Genomic DNA, 18,096 nt, shown 5'->3' with positions numbered 1-18,096 from the left:
AAAGATCTTTCCTGGTATAGAAGTCAGACTCACCGGCCTATAGTTACCTGGGTCCACCTTCTTCCCCTTTTTGAAGATAGGAACAACATTTGCTCTTCTCCTGTCTTCTGGCACTTCTCCTGTTCTCCAAGAATTTTCAAAGATTATAGAGAGGGGTTCAAAAATTTCTTCTGCTATCTCCTTCAGTACTCTGGGGTGTAATTCATCTGGACCTGGAGACTTGAATTCATTTAGGTTAGCTAAGTGTTTCCTCACTATCTTTCTGTTTATAGATATCCTGGATTCTTCTATTCCCTTAATAGGACAGTGAATAACAGTTGATGTTACATTTCCTTTCTGAGAGAAAACAGATGCAAAATAGGAATTTAAAAGTTCAGCCTTCTCAACATCCTGTCTTACCATTTCATCATTTTCATCCTGTAAAAATCCTATAGCATCTTAGATAGATACTCGCGCCTCTGCTGATGCAGGCTTGGGTAGGAAGATACTGCAGGCGGCGGTCTCCCACCGGCCGACCTGAGTACCGTTCTCTCAGCATTTTCTTTCCCACCCTTGAGACTGCTTTTGGACGTCCCATGGTAGCCTGTGTGCCCCAATGAAGCGAGATAGAGGGATTTTTGGTACTTACCGTAAAATCTCTTTCTTGGAGCCTTCATTGGGGGGACACAGCACCCTCCCTTAATGTTGTACCGTGTTGGCCAATGTGCTGTTGTTTGGTTGGTACATAGGTTGAGTTCTTATAGTTGCTCCTACTACTGCTTTTGCACCAACTGAGGTAATATGTGCCTGTCGGTAGGTGTATATTGCCGGAGAGGAGCTGACTTTTTTGTATTTGCATAGTGTCAGCCTCCTAGCGACAGCAGCATACACCCATGGTAACATGTCCCCCAATGAAGGCGCCAGGAAAGAGATTTTACGGTATATTTCGCACCTACCCTCGCTTTCATAATAGACGCATGATCTCTTCTTCCTCCCCAGCACACTCCCAGAACAAAGCTGGATTAGATAAGAACGTTTCTCATCTGCCCATTCAAAATTCCCAGGGAGACTGAGTCCAAGCAGAATGCTAAGCTGGTCTCAGCCATGCTGGACCTTATCCAGGCGGTGAGAGAATCTCTCCCAATTGAGAACGTCTACCTCTCATTCCCAGAAAGCATTTTCCTTTCATCAGCTTTGGCAGCAACAAAATGCTTTTCCTAACCATGAAGACTTTAACCCCTTCGCACCCGAGCCTGTTTTTGCCTTCGTGACCGGGCCAATTTTTTCTATTCTGACCAGTGTCACTTTATGAGGTCATAACTCTAGAACGCTTCAACGGATCCTACTGATTCTGACATTGTTTTCTCATGACATATTGTACTTCATGATGGTGGTAAAAATTTTTAGATATGATCTGCACTTATTTGTTAAAAAAATCAAAATTTGGCAAAAATTTAGAAAATTTTGCAATTTTCAAACTTTTAATTTTTATGCCCTTAAATCAGAGAGTGATATCGCACAAAATAGTTAATAGATAACATTTCCCACATGTCTACTTTACATCTGCACAATTTTGGAAACATAATTTTTTTTTTTTTAGGAAGTTATAAGGGTTAAAAGTTGACCAGCGATTTCTCATTTTTACAGCAAAATTTGCAACACCATTTTTTTTAGGGACCACCTCACATTTGAAGTGAGTTTGGGGGGTCAATATGACAGAAAATACCCAAAATTGACACCATTCTAAAAACTGCACCTCTCAATGTACTCAAAACCACATTCAAGAAGTTTATTAACCCTTCAGGTGCTTCACATGAATGAATGGAATATGGAAGGAAAAAATAAACATTTAACTTTTTTTCACAAACATTTTACTTCAAAACCATTTTTTTTTATTTTCACAAGTGTAAAAAGAGAAAATGAACCACTAAATTTTTTGTGCAATTTCTCCCGAATACGCCAATACCCCGTATGTGGGGCTAAACCACTGTTTGAGCACACGGCAGAGCTCAGAACGGACGGAGTGCCGTTTGACTTTTTCAATGCAGAATTGGCTGGAATTGAGATCGGATGCCATGTCGCATTTGGAGAGCCCCTGATGTACCTAGACAGTGGAAACCCCCCACAAGTGACCCCATTTTGGAAATTAGACCCCCCCAGGGACTTATCTAGATGTGTGGTGAGCACTTTGAACCCCCAAGTGTTTCAGTAAAGTTTATAATGTAGAGGCGTGAAAATAAAAAAATCATTTTTTTTCCACAAAAATGATCTTTTAGCCCCCAATTTTTATTTTCACAAGGGTAACAGGAGAAATTGGACCCTAAGAGTTGTTGTCCAATTTGTCCTGAGTATGCTGGTACGCCATATGTTGGAGAAAACTACTGTTTGGGCACACGGTGGGGCTCGGAAGGGAAGTAGTGACGTTCTGAAATGCAGACTTTGATGGAATGGTCTGTGGGTGTCATGTCGCGTTTGCAGAGCCCCTGATGTACCTAAACAGTGGAAACCCCACACAAGTGACCCCATTTTGGAAACTAGACCCCCCAAGGAACTTATCTAGATGTGTGGTGAGCACTTTGAACCCCCAAGTGTTTCAGTAAAGTTTATAATGTAGAGGCGTGAAAATAAAAAAATCATTTTTTTTTCCACAAAAATGATCTTTTAGCCCCCAATTTTTATGTTCACAAGGGTAACGGGAGAAATTGGACCCTAAGAGTTGTTGTCCAATTTGTCCTGAGTACGCTGGTACCCCATATGTGGGAGAAAACTACTGTTTGGGCACACGGTGGGGCTCGGAAGGGAAGTAGTGACGTTCTGAAATGCAGACTTTGATGGAATGGTCTGCGGGCGTCATATTGCATTTACAGAGCCCCTGATGTACCTAAACAGTGGAAACCCCCAATTCTAATTCCAACCCTAACCCCAACACACCCCTAACCCTAATCTCAGCCCTAACCATAACCCTAACCACAAACCTAACACCAACACACCCATAACCTTAATCCTAGCCCTAACCCTAGCCCCTGCATTTTTTTTTTTTTACTTTTTTTTTTATTTTTGTCACAAGATCGCTGCCCTGCGATCTGACTCATAGTAACGCCACTTCACCTCTGATCATCTGTCAGTGTGAGATCAGAGGAGAAACAGCGTTACTATGTGACAAGATCGCTGCCTGGCACATAATAACGCGACTTCTCCTCTGATCTCACAATGACAGCTGATCAGAGGTGAAGCAGCGTTACTGTGTGACACACAATGTGTGTGCCAGGCAGCGATCAGCTGTGCCAGGCAGCGATCTAGTCACACAATAACGCTGCTTCACCTCTGATCAGCTGTCAGTGTTAGATCAGAGGGAGAAGCCGCGTTACAATGAGGAAGATCGCCGGGAAACAAGCAGCTTTCCCAGCGATCGCTCCCATTGGCTGCTGTGACGCTGACGTCATCGGGACCTGAACCAATCAGGTCTGGATTACGTCGGGGGGCCCAGCATGCATTGCGCACCGGGATCCCCGCGTTGGAAGGTATGTGGGGGTCCCGGGGGGCGCAAAACCGCCGACAGTAGATAAACGTCGGCACTGCACAAAGCCCAGCAAGCGCCAACGTTTATCTACTGTGGGCGGTCGGGAACAGGTTAATGATCTTCTTGCCAAGGAGAAAACACCTGGACACATGTCCTCCTCCTTTTCTCCTGCTTTTATTTATTTTATTACTAAAACTTCACAGATTTTTCCATGATAAAAAAAATTAAAATGAAGATTCACGACAGTAATAAAAAGATAAGAATCCAAATTGCTTTCTATCAAAACGTATATTGCATCACGAGAAACCTAAACACCCTTTCCCTCCTCTAACCCATACTTCAGCATTCCATAGTAAACAAATCAAATTACTGCAACAATTGTGGAATAAAAAAGCACATTTCAACCTTGAACCAAGCAATTTTTGTTTTAAAGTCTTTCTCCCACTGGTCCTCCCTTGTCCTAAAGACGACTCAAAAACCCTGAGCTACCTGAATCACTTGGCCTGGAAGGAAGCCACTAGGATTCTTCACATGGTGACGCTTCATGTTAGTGCTCTGTGTTCCATATTTTTTACATGGGAAAACTGGGCCAAAGGCTTTTATCAGCCGCAAAAGTGTTGTTCCAGAAAAAATGGCTTCTTCTCATAAAAGTTTTCAGCCAACTCTGTCTTTGCTGGGGCACCTCCGACTTTGAAGTTTTAAGTTTTTGCATCCTGTCCCACCCACAAGGTCTCATCTTATGTTGCCAGGTCTTGAGACACTAAACAGAGTTCTCTCTGTTCAACCGTTTCTCTTCTTTTACTGTTCTACCTGGAGTTCTTGCAGTCCTGACACAACAGGCTGACCTTGCTAGGCATGGTACTTTGACCTCATACGCTTGGTTGCAGACGTGCCATAACCCCTTACTACCTTCTTTCACTTGGTCTTCTGTTCTACCCACTTTATTTCATCTATGTTTAACAGAGTGTCTCTTGAAGCTGAAGTTCAGAGATCTAAGGGTCTTTCTAACTCTGTTGTCCATACCATGGTCAAGGCTCGTAAACTTTAATCTATGTAGACTTGCCACTTTACATGGAGGTCCTACCTTAGCTGGTGTGAGCAGTAGCATTTTCATCCATTGCTTTTTGTTTCTCTCCGTTCCTAGGATTCTTTTACTTCAATCGAATCTGGACACAGGACTAGGCCATGTCCCCTTGAAGGAGCAAATTTCTGCCCTGCCCATCCAATTTCAGCAAACACTGGCTTCTTTCAAACTTAAGTTTTTCCAACAAGAGGTGGCTCATTGTGCTGATTCTTACAAATATCCTGTGAAACCTTTTGAAAATCCAACCTTGTTCTGTTTGTGCTTCAGAGGACTTCCTCCTTAGTATCTCCGCAAAGTTTTTTTTTTTTTTGTTTTTTTTAATGGGGAGTGGCATTTCTGGTGGTAATCATCTCCATATGTTGGGTGAGATTGCTGCCTTCTCTTCCAGAGTTCCCCTTCTTGTTCTCAATCGTGACAAGGCGGTCTTATGCCCAATGCCATCCTTTTGGTTTTCCGTATCAATGAGGACTTTGCCTTCTCCTTTTGCCTATCTCCTGCAAATACATGGGAGTGTTCTCTCCATCATCTGGATCTAGTCTCCCTTTCTGTTGCAGAAACCTGCCGGCCTTCCTATTCTTTGTGATGCCCGATGGGCCATGCAAAGACTTTTTGGCCTCCAAAAAGACGTTTTCCAAGTTGGTCAGGCTGGCTGATGTGGGAACATACAAAGTTAAGGTTAATCTGAGTGCTGTTGGGTTATCGCTCATTCCACAATAGCAGTTGAGGCCTTCTAGTCGGTCTGGCATCAGTCCTCTTACTTCTCAGGTCTGCAAAGTTGCTACTTGCACCTCTGTCCACATCTTTGTACGATTTTTCAAGATTCCCTCAGGCTTCTACTGATGCCAGTTTTGAGCTTTTATTGCTGAAGGCCTCTGTGTGATATGTGCCCCCCCCCCCCCTGCTGAGTTGGTTTTTCGGTACTAAACTGAGCTGAATACTGTCCACTAGGTGGATCCAGCTTGCTTCCTAGTGGTAAGACCTATACCCACGTTCTTGTGCTCCCCAATGTATTTGACATGAAAAGGGTTTTACGGCAAGTAGAAAGTTATTTGGCCGTGTCTGTAGTTGGTTTCATGTGTGATACTGAAAATAATGAAGTCCTGCCTTGTCTACATGGTAAATCTGTATGCACGGAGCTTCCAGGGCAGCATACGGAGTAGACACAAATCTGTATTGCTTCCTTTTAGGTACCGCTTATGCCTCCTGAATGCCACTTCCACTTTTTTTTTTTTTTTTTCTCCTTGTGAATTTGTGAGTGGGTGGATTTGGTTAATTTATTTCCATTTTGTCTTTTCATTGCAGGATTCAAGTGGGATGACTCTAGTCATGATGGCTGCGGCTGCAGGGCAGGACGACATTCTGAGGCTTCTGATAAAGAAGGGAGCCAAAATCAATGCCAGGCAGAGAAACGGGACAACTGCTCTAATTCATGCAACCGAAAAAGTGTGTACTGTTTGGTCATATACCGGTGTAGCATTGACGCATTAATACAGGAAATAATCACTGCTGCTCTTACATCTGCAGCATCGCTGCTGTGTGCTTCTACTGAATATTGTACTTACATAGGGCTGCTGTATCGGCTGAGAAAGGCCTATGACTGAGAGAGGATAAACTATACAAAAAATGTGCATCCCAATTAGAAGTTCATGAGAATACACATAAATGGCATCCAATAAAATTATTAAAGGCAATTACAACCGGCACAGACTGGAGTGCTGCAATCATAGGATAGTCCCAACCCAAGAGAATGCCCAGTGTGTGGGTCTCGCCTTTTTAATGTACTTATTGTACATAGAATCCAAAATATCCTGTAAATATAAAGTTATTTGATCTCCCTAAACATGAAAATGCTCAGTAGTGCAAGATGTTGATGAGAGGTACCAAAAAAACAAAGACATCAATTAAGTAAATTGCAAGGTATAGGGAAGCAAACTGGCTGTGAGGGAAGAGGTGTCCGCGTGTGTATCGCCGGAAACCGGCTTCCTCAGGAGTTTAGTTCAATATGTCGGTGTTTATATAGTATACATGAACTTAACCAAACCATCAGAAGGAAGGAAAAGAGAATATTATAGCATATTAGCAGAGTCCCAGTTTCCATATCTCACGCTCCGGGTCGTAGATGGGGTCGAGGGTGTATCCTTTATATCCGCGTATCCTGTAGACACACAAGGTTGTGCACAAGCGATATAACGACTCCGGAGGTGACCAATCGGGTTATTAAAGGGAATTTTCGGGACTTTATACAAAAAAAATGTAAGCTAACAGTCAGGTAACTGCAACTTACCTGCCTGTTGTGTCCGGCGCCGGTCATTCCCAGCACAGAATGGTCGCTGACTGCTCCTTCCGGGAATTCAGAAGCCTCTGCCCAGGTCACGTCTACAGTGCGGAGAGCTGTCAGTCTCATTCTCTATACACAGAGCGGATACCGGAAGCCGAACCCTTCAGGCCTCCAAGTTCGGGCCCCAGGCAGGTTCAGAAAACTGTTAACCTGCGTACTAACCACACTGCAGGTTCAGCGCGTTCTTGTGACAGATTCCCTTTAAGATATGACACGTTCACATAACAAAGGAGATGGACAGCAGAAGAGCGCGAGCACCACCAGTCCCCAGGAAGAAGAGGGGGGAAAGAAAAGCCTGAAGTGGGCGTCATAATAAAGAAACTCTTTCCTCTGTCTTCCTGTAGAATTACCTGACCACCGTGGCTCTGCTGTTGGAAGCCGGTGCTTTTGTGAATATGCAGCAAACAACTGGAGAAACGGCTCTTATGAAGGTATCTGGAGACTTCTCTTGTGACCCCACTATAGTGTTTTTGTCCTCCTTACCTGATGTTTGTGATCCTGCTACCTCTTGGGTCTTCATTCAGGCCTTTGTGTGTGTAAACTTTTCATGACGGAGAGAGTGTAACTTTAGGAAAACCTTAGCACATCTATTCCTAACTTTTTTTTTTTTTTTTCTTCCCATGGCTCGAGCCAGGAATCCTTTAGTGTTACCATCATCCACTTTTCCCAGTCTGTAGATCTCTGATGTGTTTTCATCAGATGAGTTATTATTTTTTTCACTGACCTGTCTCCTGAACTATTATATTAGTACATACTTGTGTTTCCTAATGAGGTGAGAACAATTCAGGAACATCTTTTATTGAACTGTGCATTGTGTCATTCCTCTGTTTCTACCTCCTGCAAATGTCTGAAATACATTTATAATTTCTCCACTTCCTTAACTGTGGGTTAAAGGGGTTGTGTCTTTCATTAAAACTTAATTCGTGGCTGTAGACTATATCAAAATAAACTGCGCTGTACTCTCCTTCCCCGGGTCCACTGCCTGGCTTTGGCTGCGGCGCTGACGTCACGTGAACAGCGCTGCACCCAATCTGTGAGCGCTACGTTCCACCTACATAGGAACACCATGCTCAGGGCCGCTGAGCTCACCAATTGGCTGTCGACTGGACATCAGCACCAAAGCCAGACACCTGGAGCAGCGGTGAGACTCACTGGTGGACCCGGACAAGGCGAATACAGCGTGGCTTGATTCTTAATAGCCTGTGCAGCCAGGGTCTAACTGCTATTGAAAGGGAACCGCCCCTTTAATTGACGCTCCATTTCAACAGCGCATTGCCGAGTTCTAGGTAAAGATGCCTGACGATTATGTGTCAAGGTAATGTTTTCTGGTCTTCTACCTGTGAACATTGCATAAGCTCCTGGTATAACACTGTAACCATGAAGAGTATACACGAGACCCTGTGTCCTAGTACTGAAAGTCCAATTATAACAAAATAGTTCTATTTTCTTCTCTTCAGGCCTGTAAAAAAGGAAATGTTGATACCGTGCGACTCCTGATTGAACATGGCGCTGATTGCAATATACTGACAAAGCACCAGAACAATGCATTACAGTTCGCAAAACAAAGTGACAATATGGTCTTTGAGTTACTAAATGGCCATTTGCAAAAGTGAGTATTATGTTCTGTTGTTCACACGATTACGCAGAGATTTAGGCTGACAATACAAGGTTAGCTGTTGGCCGAGCCCTGTTACAGCTTTAAAGGGTATCTGTCAGGAGGATCATCCCTCCTAAGCCGCCTATGTGGGCATGTTGGTCATGGGAAGCTGAATAAAGTGATATCTGCGATCCGATGTCTTATTCCAGAGAAATCCACGTTTTTCTTGTATGTAAATGAGCTGTTAAGATCTATGGGCCGGACATAGATCAACCTGAGAATCTGCCTCCAGAGATTATAGTAAATTAAGTAGAACAGTCCGGACCCTGCTCACAGCTTACAGCTTATGAGGAAGTGGAGGAGACACAAGGTAAAGTGTTTATCGTGTATGATCCTGCCATCATTAGAATAATTAACTGTATTCATACAGATCACGTGGGGTTTTTTTTCGTTTTTTTTTTTTTTTTTCAATAACAAGTTTTATATTTTATGGACATTATTTCAACGTTAGGGGGAGTATTTCAGCGTGCTTGGAGATTTAGTTTTTGTCGATGCACAGGCTGAATACATGTGAGGAATGCCTGTTTGTTAGGGAATTCCCACGTGTATTCAGGCTGTCTAGCAGCCATAAATCATGCAGCTGAGGCGGCAGAAAGTAAATCTCCGAGCACGCCAAAATACTCGGAGATCACCTGAGCAACAAGTACACTCGCTCATCACTAGTAACCATGGTTTACCTAACCTTTCAGCCGCCACCAGTGTTCAGATCGTTCCTCTGGACGAATCGCATTCACCAGTCCGTCACCCTCAACGTGGCAGGACAAGGATAATGTCCAAGAACCAGACTCGCTGCAGCTCATTATATGGCTCCCGTTTCCCCATCTACAGCTTCCGTGATGCCCTGAGTGTCCCACTCCTTCCTAAGGTGTCCCCGAGGTTTGAATTTGATTCCCAGTCGGACTCTGATCCCGATACAGACCAATCCTCCGAACTTCAGGATATGGTTGAAAGCCTCATATTGGCCGTCAGTCAGACCTTCAATATTAAGGAGGAAGAGTGCCCCCACTCCTGCTCCCAGATCACTTTGAGGGAATAGCATTGGGAACACCTGGAAAAGCGCTTCCCAGGTAGAAAGCAGTTGGATATCCTATATCCTTTTGGTCTCAATCTCCTCAAAAAATAGACAAGAGTCCCCGGCCGTGGACAGTTAGATTGAGGTCCTTGCCAAGTCCGCTCTCGAGGCTGCCGGCGCCTCTTTTTGTCCCGCCTTTGTTTCCACATGGGTAGCCAAGTCTGTCTGCCTGGGGAAAGCTCTTTAGGCAGGGTGTTTTAACTACGGCCTCACCGGATGAATTGGCCGATCTAGCGGACCAGATTGCGAATACAGGTAATTATCTACTTGCCGCATCTTTCAACTACAACTGGGCAAGAAGCGTACGATGTTACACAATAAATCATGCCACTTTTCAACTAAGCCACGTCCCTCTCGGTGAGGCCACACTCCTTTACTGGACGGGGCCCACAAAGTGTCTAAAACGCAGTGTAAGTCAGGACAGTCAGGTTTTCTCGTTTGCCTTATTGGGGGACACAGAGACCATGGGTGTATGCTGCTGCCACTAGGAGGCTGACACTATGCACAAAAAAAGGTTAGCTCCTCCTCCACCGTATACACCCCACCGACCGGCAGGAAATTCCCCAGTTTAGCTTACTGTCAGTAGGAGGTGGACACGGGTCTTTTATTAGACCCATATCTACCTCAGTGTGCGTCGTTTCCTTGCAGGTTCCGGAGGGATACGGAGTGAACAGTCACATCCGTACTCCCACAAAGAGACTATGAGTACGGCGTGTACTGCCACCCCGTATCCTCATAGGTCTCCGGAGCAGGGCCCAGGACCAGGAGCCTCGCACAAGTAGGTGCCAGCCGCACGGACGGTCCTTGCCCTCCGCCTCCCACCCTCTCGCCTACCAGAGCCTGAAGGTTGGATGAGGCGCGGATTTCATAGAGACAGACAGCGTGGGATTTTCAGGTACCTTTATTGTAAGGTATGTCAGTCTTCCCCCGGCGTTTTCTCTTGGAGCGGTCGCCAGGGGGACCACGTTAGGGTCCCTGCACGCCCCGCATCCCCCCACGGTGACCGCATCCATGCAGGCCCCGGGTCTTCACGGGCCTCGTTCTGCGCTTCCCCCCCCCCCCCCCCTTTTTTTTTCCATCTCGGCAGGGGTAGCGCTGGAGTCGGGCAGTTCTGGGCAGGGAAGCGGCCCGGTGTTGCGACGCGTCTTCCGCGCCGACCCCCTGCTGACAGGCGGCCGCCGCAACTAATTTGGGCCCCGGCTTGTGTTCGGGCCTACCGCAGTGTCGCGGCCACGCCCCCCGCCCCTTTCTACTAAGCGGGCTTCACTCCCGCTCTCCCCAGGCCCTCCCCCCGCCTTTCCCTCTCCTGCCCAGCATATTATGGCTAGAGGGCAGCAATTATTAACCCTGCGAGGAGCTCCGCCCTTCCCCGGGACCCGCGCTTTTCCACAGGCAGGCGCCATCTTCACAGCCTGCCAGCCGGACGCAGCTGGAGAGGCTCCCCAGCCCCTGAGCAGTTTCTGCAAGCAGCTTTTTGCCTCTTTGGGACGGCCAGCTGGACTTCTCCCAGATCTGCATCCCCGGACAGGTCGAGCAGCATCGCTTTTGGGGACACCGGACCGTGAGTAGCTCTGCACGGCAGACTGACCCTTCTCCGCCCTCTGTCCCCCAACCTTCGGGCACTACCTCAGGTTTTTCACAATGTCTATCCCTAAGGCTGATTGTACCCGCTCTTCGGCCCTCCCCTGCACCCTAGTCAAGTTCTTCGCATGTTCTTCGTGCAACCGCAAACTTCCCTCAGGTCAGTCCTCTCCCCTCTGCCTGGACTGTAGCAATCCAATCCAGCCCGACGCCGCTCAGGAGCCATCCATAGCCCCAGGGGTGAGTGAGCCCCCCTTGCTGGGTTGGGCCTCCTCCCTATCACGGTCGGTGGCAGACCTCACCAAGGTGTCTCAGTCCCTAGTAGCCGTTCTGGATAAGTTGCCCTTGGGAGCTTCTGCGGGACCTAGCACGTCCCAGGACATCCCATCTGAGCCAGCCAGTGTCAGTCGCAAGAGACCCAGGCAGGATCTCCAGGCGGAGTCCTCTCCTCGCCCTACCTCACCCCATACTCCCCAGCAGTCTCCCTCTCGGGCCTCCTCTCCCGAGTCAGGTGAAGCGCTTTCGGAATCTGAAGGGGTCTTAGAGCTGGATTCGGATCAGGATGTGAACATGAAGGTTACGGTGCAGAACCTCATTGCCGCGATTCACCATACCTTCGACATCACTGACGCCCCTGCGAAATCCTCAGATCAGGAGGTTTCTTTCAGACGGGCGGAAACACCTTCCAGGGTGTTTCCCTTTCATTCCGAGTTTGGGAAGATTTTTACCAAGGAAAGGGAAGATCCGACTAGACGCTTTCAAAGAGGAAAGCGTCTCGGCGTGCTGTATCCGTTCGCTAAAGAGCTCACGGACAACTGGGCCGCTTCTCCTTCAGTGGACCTTCCCGTATCCAGACTCTCTAATAATACTGTTCTTCCGCTGTCGGGTGTAGCGTCTCTAAAAGATTCTAATGACAGAATCATAGAATCCCTAGCAAGTCTGCCTTCGAGGCGGCACCTGCGGCGGTATGTCCAGTCTTTGCTTCATCTTGGGCAGCAAAGGCTATATCCGCTTGGGCAGAGGACCTTCGGCAGGGCATTCTGGATAAGGCACAACCGGAGCATTTGGCCGATCTCGCCAATCAGATTTCCCATGCGGGGGATTATCTGCTTTCTGCTTCCTTGGATGCCGCATCTTGCGCGGTTCAGGCGTAAAGCAACATCGTGGCAATCCGACGTACAATTTGGCTCAAGGCCTGGCAGGCGGACTTGTCCTCTAAAAAGTCTCTGACTAATCTGCCTTTTCAAGGAGTGCGTCTCTTTGGGTCCCAATTGGACCAGATTATTAAGGACGCTACCGGAGGTACGAGTTCTCTTCTCCCCCAATCCAAGCCTCGCAGACCTCCTCCAAGGCGTCAGTTCCGTCCCTTTCGGTCTTTCCGCCGTTTCAATGCGGCGGAAAACCCTTCCAACCAGCAAAGGCCACAAGCACGTCAGGAAAGAAAGAAGGTCTCCTTCAGGCCCACTCCGTCCTGGTGGTCCCACTCTTCCCAGGGAAGACCACCCAGATCTAGATCTGGACGGTCTACGTCCGCATGACTATCATCGGTCTTTCGTGGGTCCCTTCCAATTGGGAGGTCGACTTCTTTTCTTCAGCGACGTCTGGTTCGCCTCAGTAGAGGACGCTTGGGTCAGAGAGGTTGTATCGACAGGATACAAAATAGAGTTCGTTTCTCTTCCACGGGATCGCTTCTTCCAATCCCGTCCGCCACGGGATCCTGCCTTGATCCCGGGGTTCGGTTCGGCCATCGCCTCTCTCCTCAGCTCCGGGGTGATTGTGCCCGTTCCCGAATCGGAACGATTCACAGGGTTTTATTCAAACCTGTTTGTGGTGCCGAAAAAGGACGGGGCGGTTCGACCCATCTTGGATCTCAAGTTACTCAACAAGAGAGTTCGCCTCCGCCACTTCCGGATGGAGTCGGTTCGCTCGGTGATTGCCTCCATGGAGGAGCAGGAATTCATGTGTTCCATAGACATCCAAGATGCCTATCTACACGTGTCCATATTTCCCGGACATCCGAAGTTCCTGTGGTTTGCGATTCACCACGAACATTATCAGTTCGTCGCGCTCCCTTTCGGGCTCGCCACCGCTCCCAGGGTCTTCACGAAGATTATGGCGGCGTTGATGGCCTTGTTGAGGATCAGAGGTCTTGTTCTTTTTCCGTATCTCGACGATATTCTGATCAAGGCTCCCTCCTTTCATCAGGCCCGCCTAAGTGTGGCGATCGTTCTAGACACCCTGTCCAGTTTTGGGTGGATCGTCAACCGGAAAAAGTCCTGTCTGATCCCTACTAAACGCCTTGTGTTTCTGGGCCTTCTTTTCGACACTCGTCGGTCAAGGGTATTTCTCCCACAAGACAAGATTCTTTCCCTGCAGCAGGGCGTCCAATCACTACAGATCGCACGGTTTTCATCTCTCAGGACAGCCATGAGGATTCTGGGGAAGATGGTGGCAGCAATAGAGGCAGTTCCCTTTGCCCAGTTTCACGCCAGGCCCCTCCAGCAGGCCATTTTGTCCAGGTGGAACAGGTCGGCTCTGTCTCTGGATCGTCCGGTTCGTCTTTCATGCCGGATCAAGCGGTCTCTCAACTGGTGGTTGACGTCTCACCTCATTCTCTTGGGGCGGTCCTTTCTTCCCAGATTGTCACAACGGACGCCAGCCTCATCGGCTGGGGTGCAGTGTTCCGCAATCACACTGTTCAGGGTCGATGGTCGACTCGGGAATCAGCTCTGCAGATCAATGTCCTAGAGATACGAGCGATCCTTCTGGCTCTCGTCCACTGGGAACGGCGCCTCAAGGGCCTGCCTGTCAGGATTCAAACAGACAATGCCACAGCGGTGGCGTATATCAACCGACAAGGGGGGACACGGAGTGTCTCAGCCCTGGCGGAAGTGTCCAGAATTCTTCAATGGGCAGAGACCTTTGTTCCAATAATTTCCGCGGTTCACATTCCCGGCGTGGACAACTGGGCCGCCGATTTTCTAAGCTGTGAGGGTCTCGCGGCAGGGGAATGGTCCCTACATCCGGAGGTGTTTCATCTGCTCTGCCGTCGGTGGGGAACCCTGGACGTAGACCTCATGGCGTCTCGCCTCAAAAGGAAGGTACCACAATTCGTGTCCAGGTCTCGGGACCCCCTGGCAGTGGGCGCCAACGCTCTGGCCGTTCCTTGGTCACAGTTCGAGCTCCCCTACCTGTTCCCTCCCCTGCTTCTTCTTCCCAAGCTGTTGAAGAAAATCAAGGCAGAAGGGATTCCAGTCGTCCTCATCGCCCCGAATTGGCCCAGAAGGTCTTGGTTCGCGGACATTGTCAACCTTCTCGCGGACGCCCCCTGGAAGCTTCCCGACAGGGCAGATCTGCTGTCGCAAGGCCCGATTTGCCACCCCAATTCTCGGTCGCTCAATTTAACGGCGTGGCTGTTGAGACCGAGGTTTTGAAACGGGCAGGATTCTCTGATCGAGTGATTCATACCATGATCTGCGCCAGAAAGCCTTCCTCTTCCAAGATCTATTACCGTACTTGGAAAGCCTATTTCTCCTGGTGTGAGGCCAATGACATCGCGGCCATGGTTTTTTCGCTTCCTTCTGTTCTGGCGTTTCTTCAGACAGGGCTGGATGCGGGGCTTGCTCTCAGTTCCTTGAAGGGTCAAGTTTCGGCACTGTCCATTTTATTTCAGAAGACGCTGACCTCCCGGCCCCAGGTCAAAACCTTTCTTCAGGGTGTGGCTCACACGGTTCCTCTGTACCGAGCGCCCGTGGATCCTTGGGATCTTAATTTCGTTCTTGGGGTTCTGCAAGGTCCTCCTTTTGAACCTCTCAGGGATGTTTCCCTTGCCCTCCTTTCTTGGAAGGTGGCCTTTCTGGTGGCCATTACTTCCATCCGACGTGTGTCGGAATTAGCGGCCCTTTCTTGCCGCTCTCCCTTTTTGGTACTTCATCAGGACAAGGTAGTTCTGCTGCCTCCGCCCTCTTTCCTTCTGAAGGTGGTATCTTCGTTTCACCTCAATGAGGACATTGTTCTGCCATCCTTCTGCCCGAGCCCAGCTCATCCTCGGGAGCGATCCTTGAACAAGCTGGACCTGGTCAGGGCATTGAGAGTCTATCTAGCCAGGACATCTTCCTTGCGGAAGTCAGACTCTCTGTTTATCATTCCAGACGGTGCAAGGAAAGGTCACCCAGCCTCAAAGGCCACTATTGCTTGCTGGATCAGATCGGCAATTTTGGAGGCATACCGGGTCAAGCATCGTGCAGCTCCTTCAGGGATCAGAGCGCACTCTACCCGGGCGGTGGGTGCCTCCTGGGCGGTGCGCCACAGAGCTTCCGCGCTGCAGCTTTGCAAAGCTGCAACGTGGTCTTCGGTTCACACTTTGTGAAATTCTACAGGGTCCACACCTACGCTTCGGCGGACGCCAGCCTAGGTAGAAGGATTCTGCAGGCCGCGGTGGTGAGTCCACTGGCCTGATGGAAGTTTGTTTCCCACCCCAGGGACTGCTTTGGGACGTCCCATGGTCTTGTTTGTCCCCCAATAAGGCGAACGAGAAAACAGGATTTTTTGGGTTGCTTACCGTAAAATCTGTTTCTCGGAGCCTTCATTGGGGGACACCGCACCCTCCCATGTTCTACAACTCCTGTTCTTATGTTTGTCGATTGGTTACAGTTGAGTTGTTCGTTCTGTTTTCAATCTATTCCGTTACTTCTCCTACTGCTTTCTCACTAACTGAGGAATTTCCTGCCGGTCGGTGGGGTGTATACGGCGGAGGAGGAGCTAACCTTTTTTTGTGCATAGTGTCAGCCTCCTAGTGGCAGCAGCATACACCCATGGTCTCTGTGTCCCCCAATGAAGGCTCCGAGAAACAGATTTTACGGTAAGCAACCCAAAAATCCTGTTTTTGGCGCAGGTTGCACCAGAATATTGGCACGTTTCGCTTGATAAATCTCCCTCGTGTTGTGTTCCCTGTGCTCGTGCGCAGTGTGGGGGCTTCCTGTATGGTCATATATTTACTACATCTGGATACGTGATAGAATTGGCCACAATTGTCGTCTTCTCTTGTACAGTTAATTTCAATGAACAGATTTAGTTGACATTTTATGCCAATGAATATTGTGACTGGTTAACATAAAATTTAGGTCTTAACGTAAAAACCTCTCTTGCCAGGCTCTCCAGAGTGGTGGAAGATGCGATAAAGGATTACTTTGAGGCCCGTCTTGTGTTACTCGAGCCCATTTTTCCAATTTCTTGTCACAGACTTTGTGAGGGACCAGATTTTTCTTTAGATTTCAATTACAAGCCTCCGTTTAACATACCAGAAGGTAACGTTCATTATCCTTTCCTGTATATATTCCCAATGTCCTCACGATTGTAACAATGGTATGTAGATTTGCTTTATAGAGCTTTTCTGGGCTGAAAAATAAAATTTGCAGTCACTCTGTGTAAACTGATGAATGGTGACCTTGTGTAATGTGCCCACGGTCAGGATTCCACTTTATTCACAGCGCGAGTGGATGATCACCGCATGTACGCAATATACATAGTTTTGGTCACATACAGCTACGATACTTAAAATAGAGCATTGATGTCCCTCACCCACCATTACTATTCTTAGTATTAGCTTTATTATATTCCTGCAGAATGGAGTCAGTTTGTGATTTGCCATTTGGTTTAACTTTGGCAAATTTATGCACTATTTTGCTCATTTTTGTGCTTTTTGGCTCTTCCTCCTGTTCCCCTTTATTTTCTCCATTGACCATGCAGAATGAGGGCTTATTTTTGGGACACATTTTAGTTTTGAATTGCACCAATTACTTTCCGATATGTAATTTTGATGGGGAAAAACAAAACTCCAAGGGAGGTGAAAAAAACCCCACAATTTCAACAGTGGTTTTTTTTTGTTTTTTTTTTGGGGGGGGGGGTGTTGATTTCAACACGTTTGTAGTGTGGTTAAAACAACAAGATGGTAGTGACTGGGGACCGGGACCTTCATCAGGGTCTTGGCTGCCATGGCAAGCCATCACACCCCAGTCTTGCATTTTGGGGGGGGAGCACGAGTTGTCAACCAAATGAACACTCCACCAAAATCAAGCTACTTAAAGGGAATTGGTCACCAGGTTTTTCCTACCTTATCTGAGTGCATCTTAAAGAGGTTGTCCACTACTTTGAAGAGCCCCTTCTTGGTCGAAATGTTTCGGCCCAATAAAAAAAAAACCCTATATTCTCCTCCTGTTCCCAACCCCATTTATAAGGCAAGAAATCCCACTTATTAAACCTGACAGGGCACACCTGTGAAGTGAAAACCATTTCCGGTGACTACCTCTTGAAGCTCATCAAGAGAATGCCAAGAGTGTGCAAAGCAGTAATCAAAGCAAAAGGTGGCTACTTTGAAGAACCTAGAATATAAGACATGCAGTATTTTCAGTTCTTTCACACTTTTTTGTTAATTATATAATTCCACATGTGTCAATTCATAGCTTTGATGACTTCAGAGTGAATCTACAATTTTCATAGTAATGAAAATTAAAGAAAACTTTGAATGAGAAGGTGTATCCAAACTTTTGGTCTGTACTGTGTGTGTGTATGTATGTATGTATGTATGTATGTATGTATGTATGTATGTATTGTGAGGTAGCGCTGTCACTCAGGGTTGGGGGACACTCGTTTGGCAGCGAATAATCACGTCCGGCACAGGTTTCCATAAAGCCATATCACAGTCCATGAGGTTTATTCATTATCATAAACCAATCACGATATGTAACAGTGTTATAGCAGACGGCAAGTTATCTTCACACTGGAGCTCTGCTCCCCTTTAGCCCTCCTAGTCACACAGGCTGTGCTTCATCTAGCCAGCAGGCTATACAGTCTCTCAGTAGCAGTC

General features: G+C 47.6%; 1 protein-coding gene across 1 annotated transcript in view; it reads left to right on the top strand.

Annotated features, from left to right (window-relative positions):
• Positions 1 to 18,096, top strand: part of MPHOSPH8 (M-phase phosphoprotein 8) — a 67,138-nt gene that overhangs the window by 38,726 nt on the left and 10,316 nt on the right. The window contains exons 8-11 of the mRNA XM_073583069.1: positions 5,886 to 6,026; positions 7,266 to 7,352; positions 8,379 to 8,530; positions 16,383 to 16,537. Of these exons, the coding sequence (XP_073439170.1) occupies positions 5,886 to 6,026; positions 7,266 to 7,352; positions 8,379 to 8,530; positions 16,383 to 16,537 (535 nt within the window). The remainder of the gene's footprint in view (positions 1 to 5,885; positions 6,027 to 7,265; positions 7,353 to 8,378; positions 8,531 to 16,382; positions 16,538 to 18,096) is intronic.

The sequence above is a fragment of the Dendrobates tinctorius genome, unplaced genomic scaffold (assembly GCF_039654945.1).
Source record: "Dendrobates tinctorius isolate UK_male_01 unplaced genomic scaffold, ASM3965494v1 ptg000075l, whole genome shotgun sequence".
Taxonomy (NCBI): Eukaryota; Metazoa; Chordata; class Amphibia; order Anura; family Dendrobatidae; genus Dendrobates; species Dendrobates tinctorius.
Note: the sequence above shows the minus strand (reverse complement) of the source record. Positions and strands in the feature narration are given on the sequence as shown.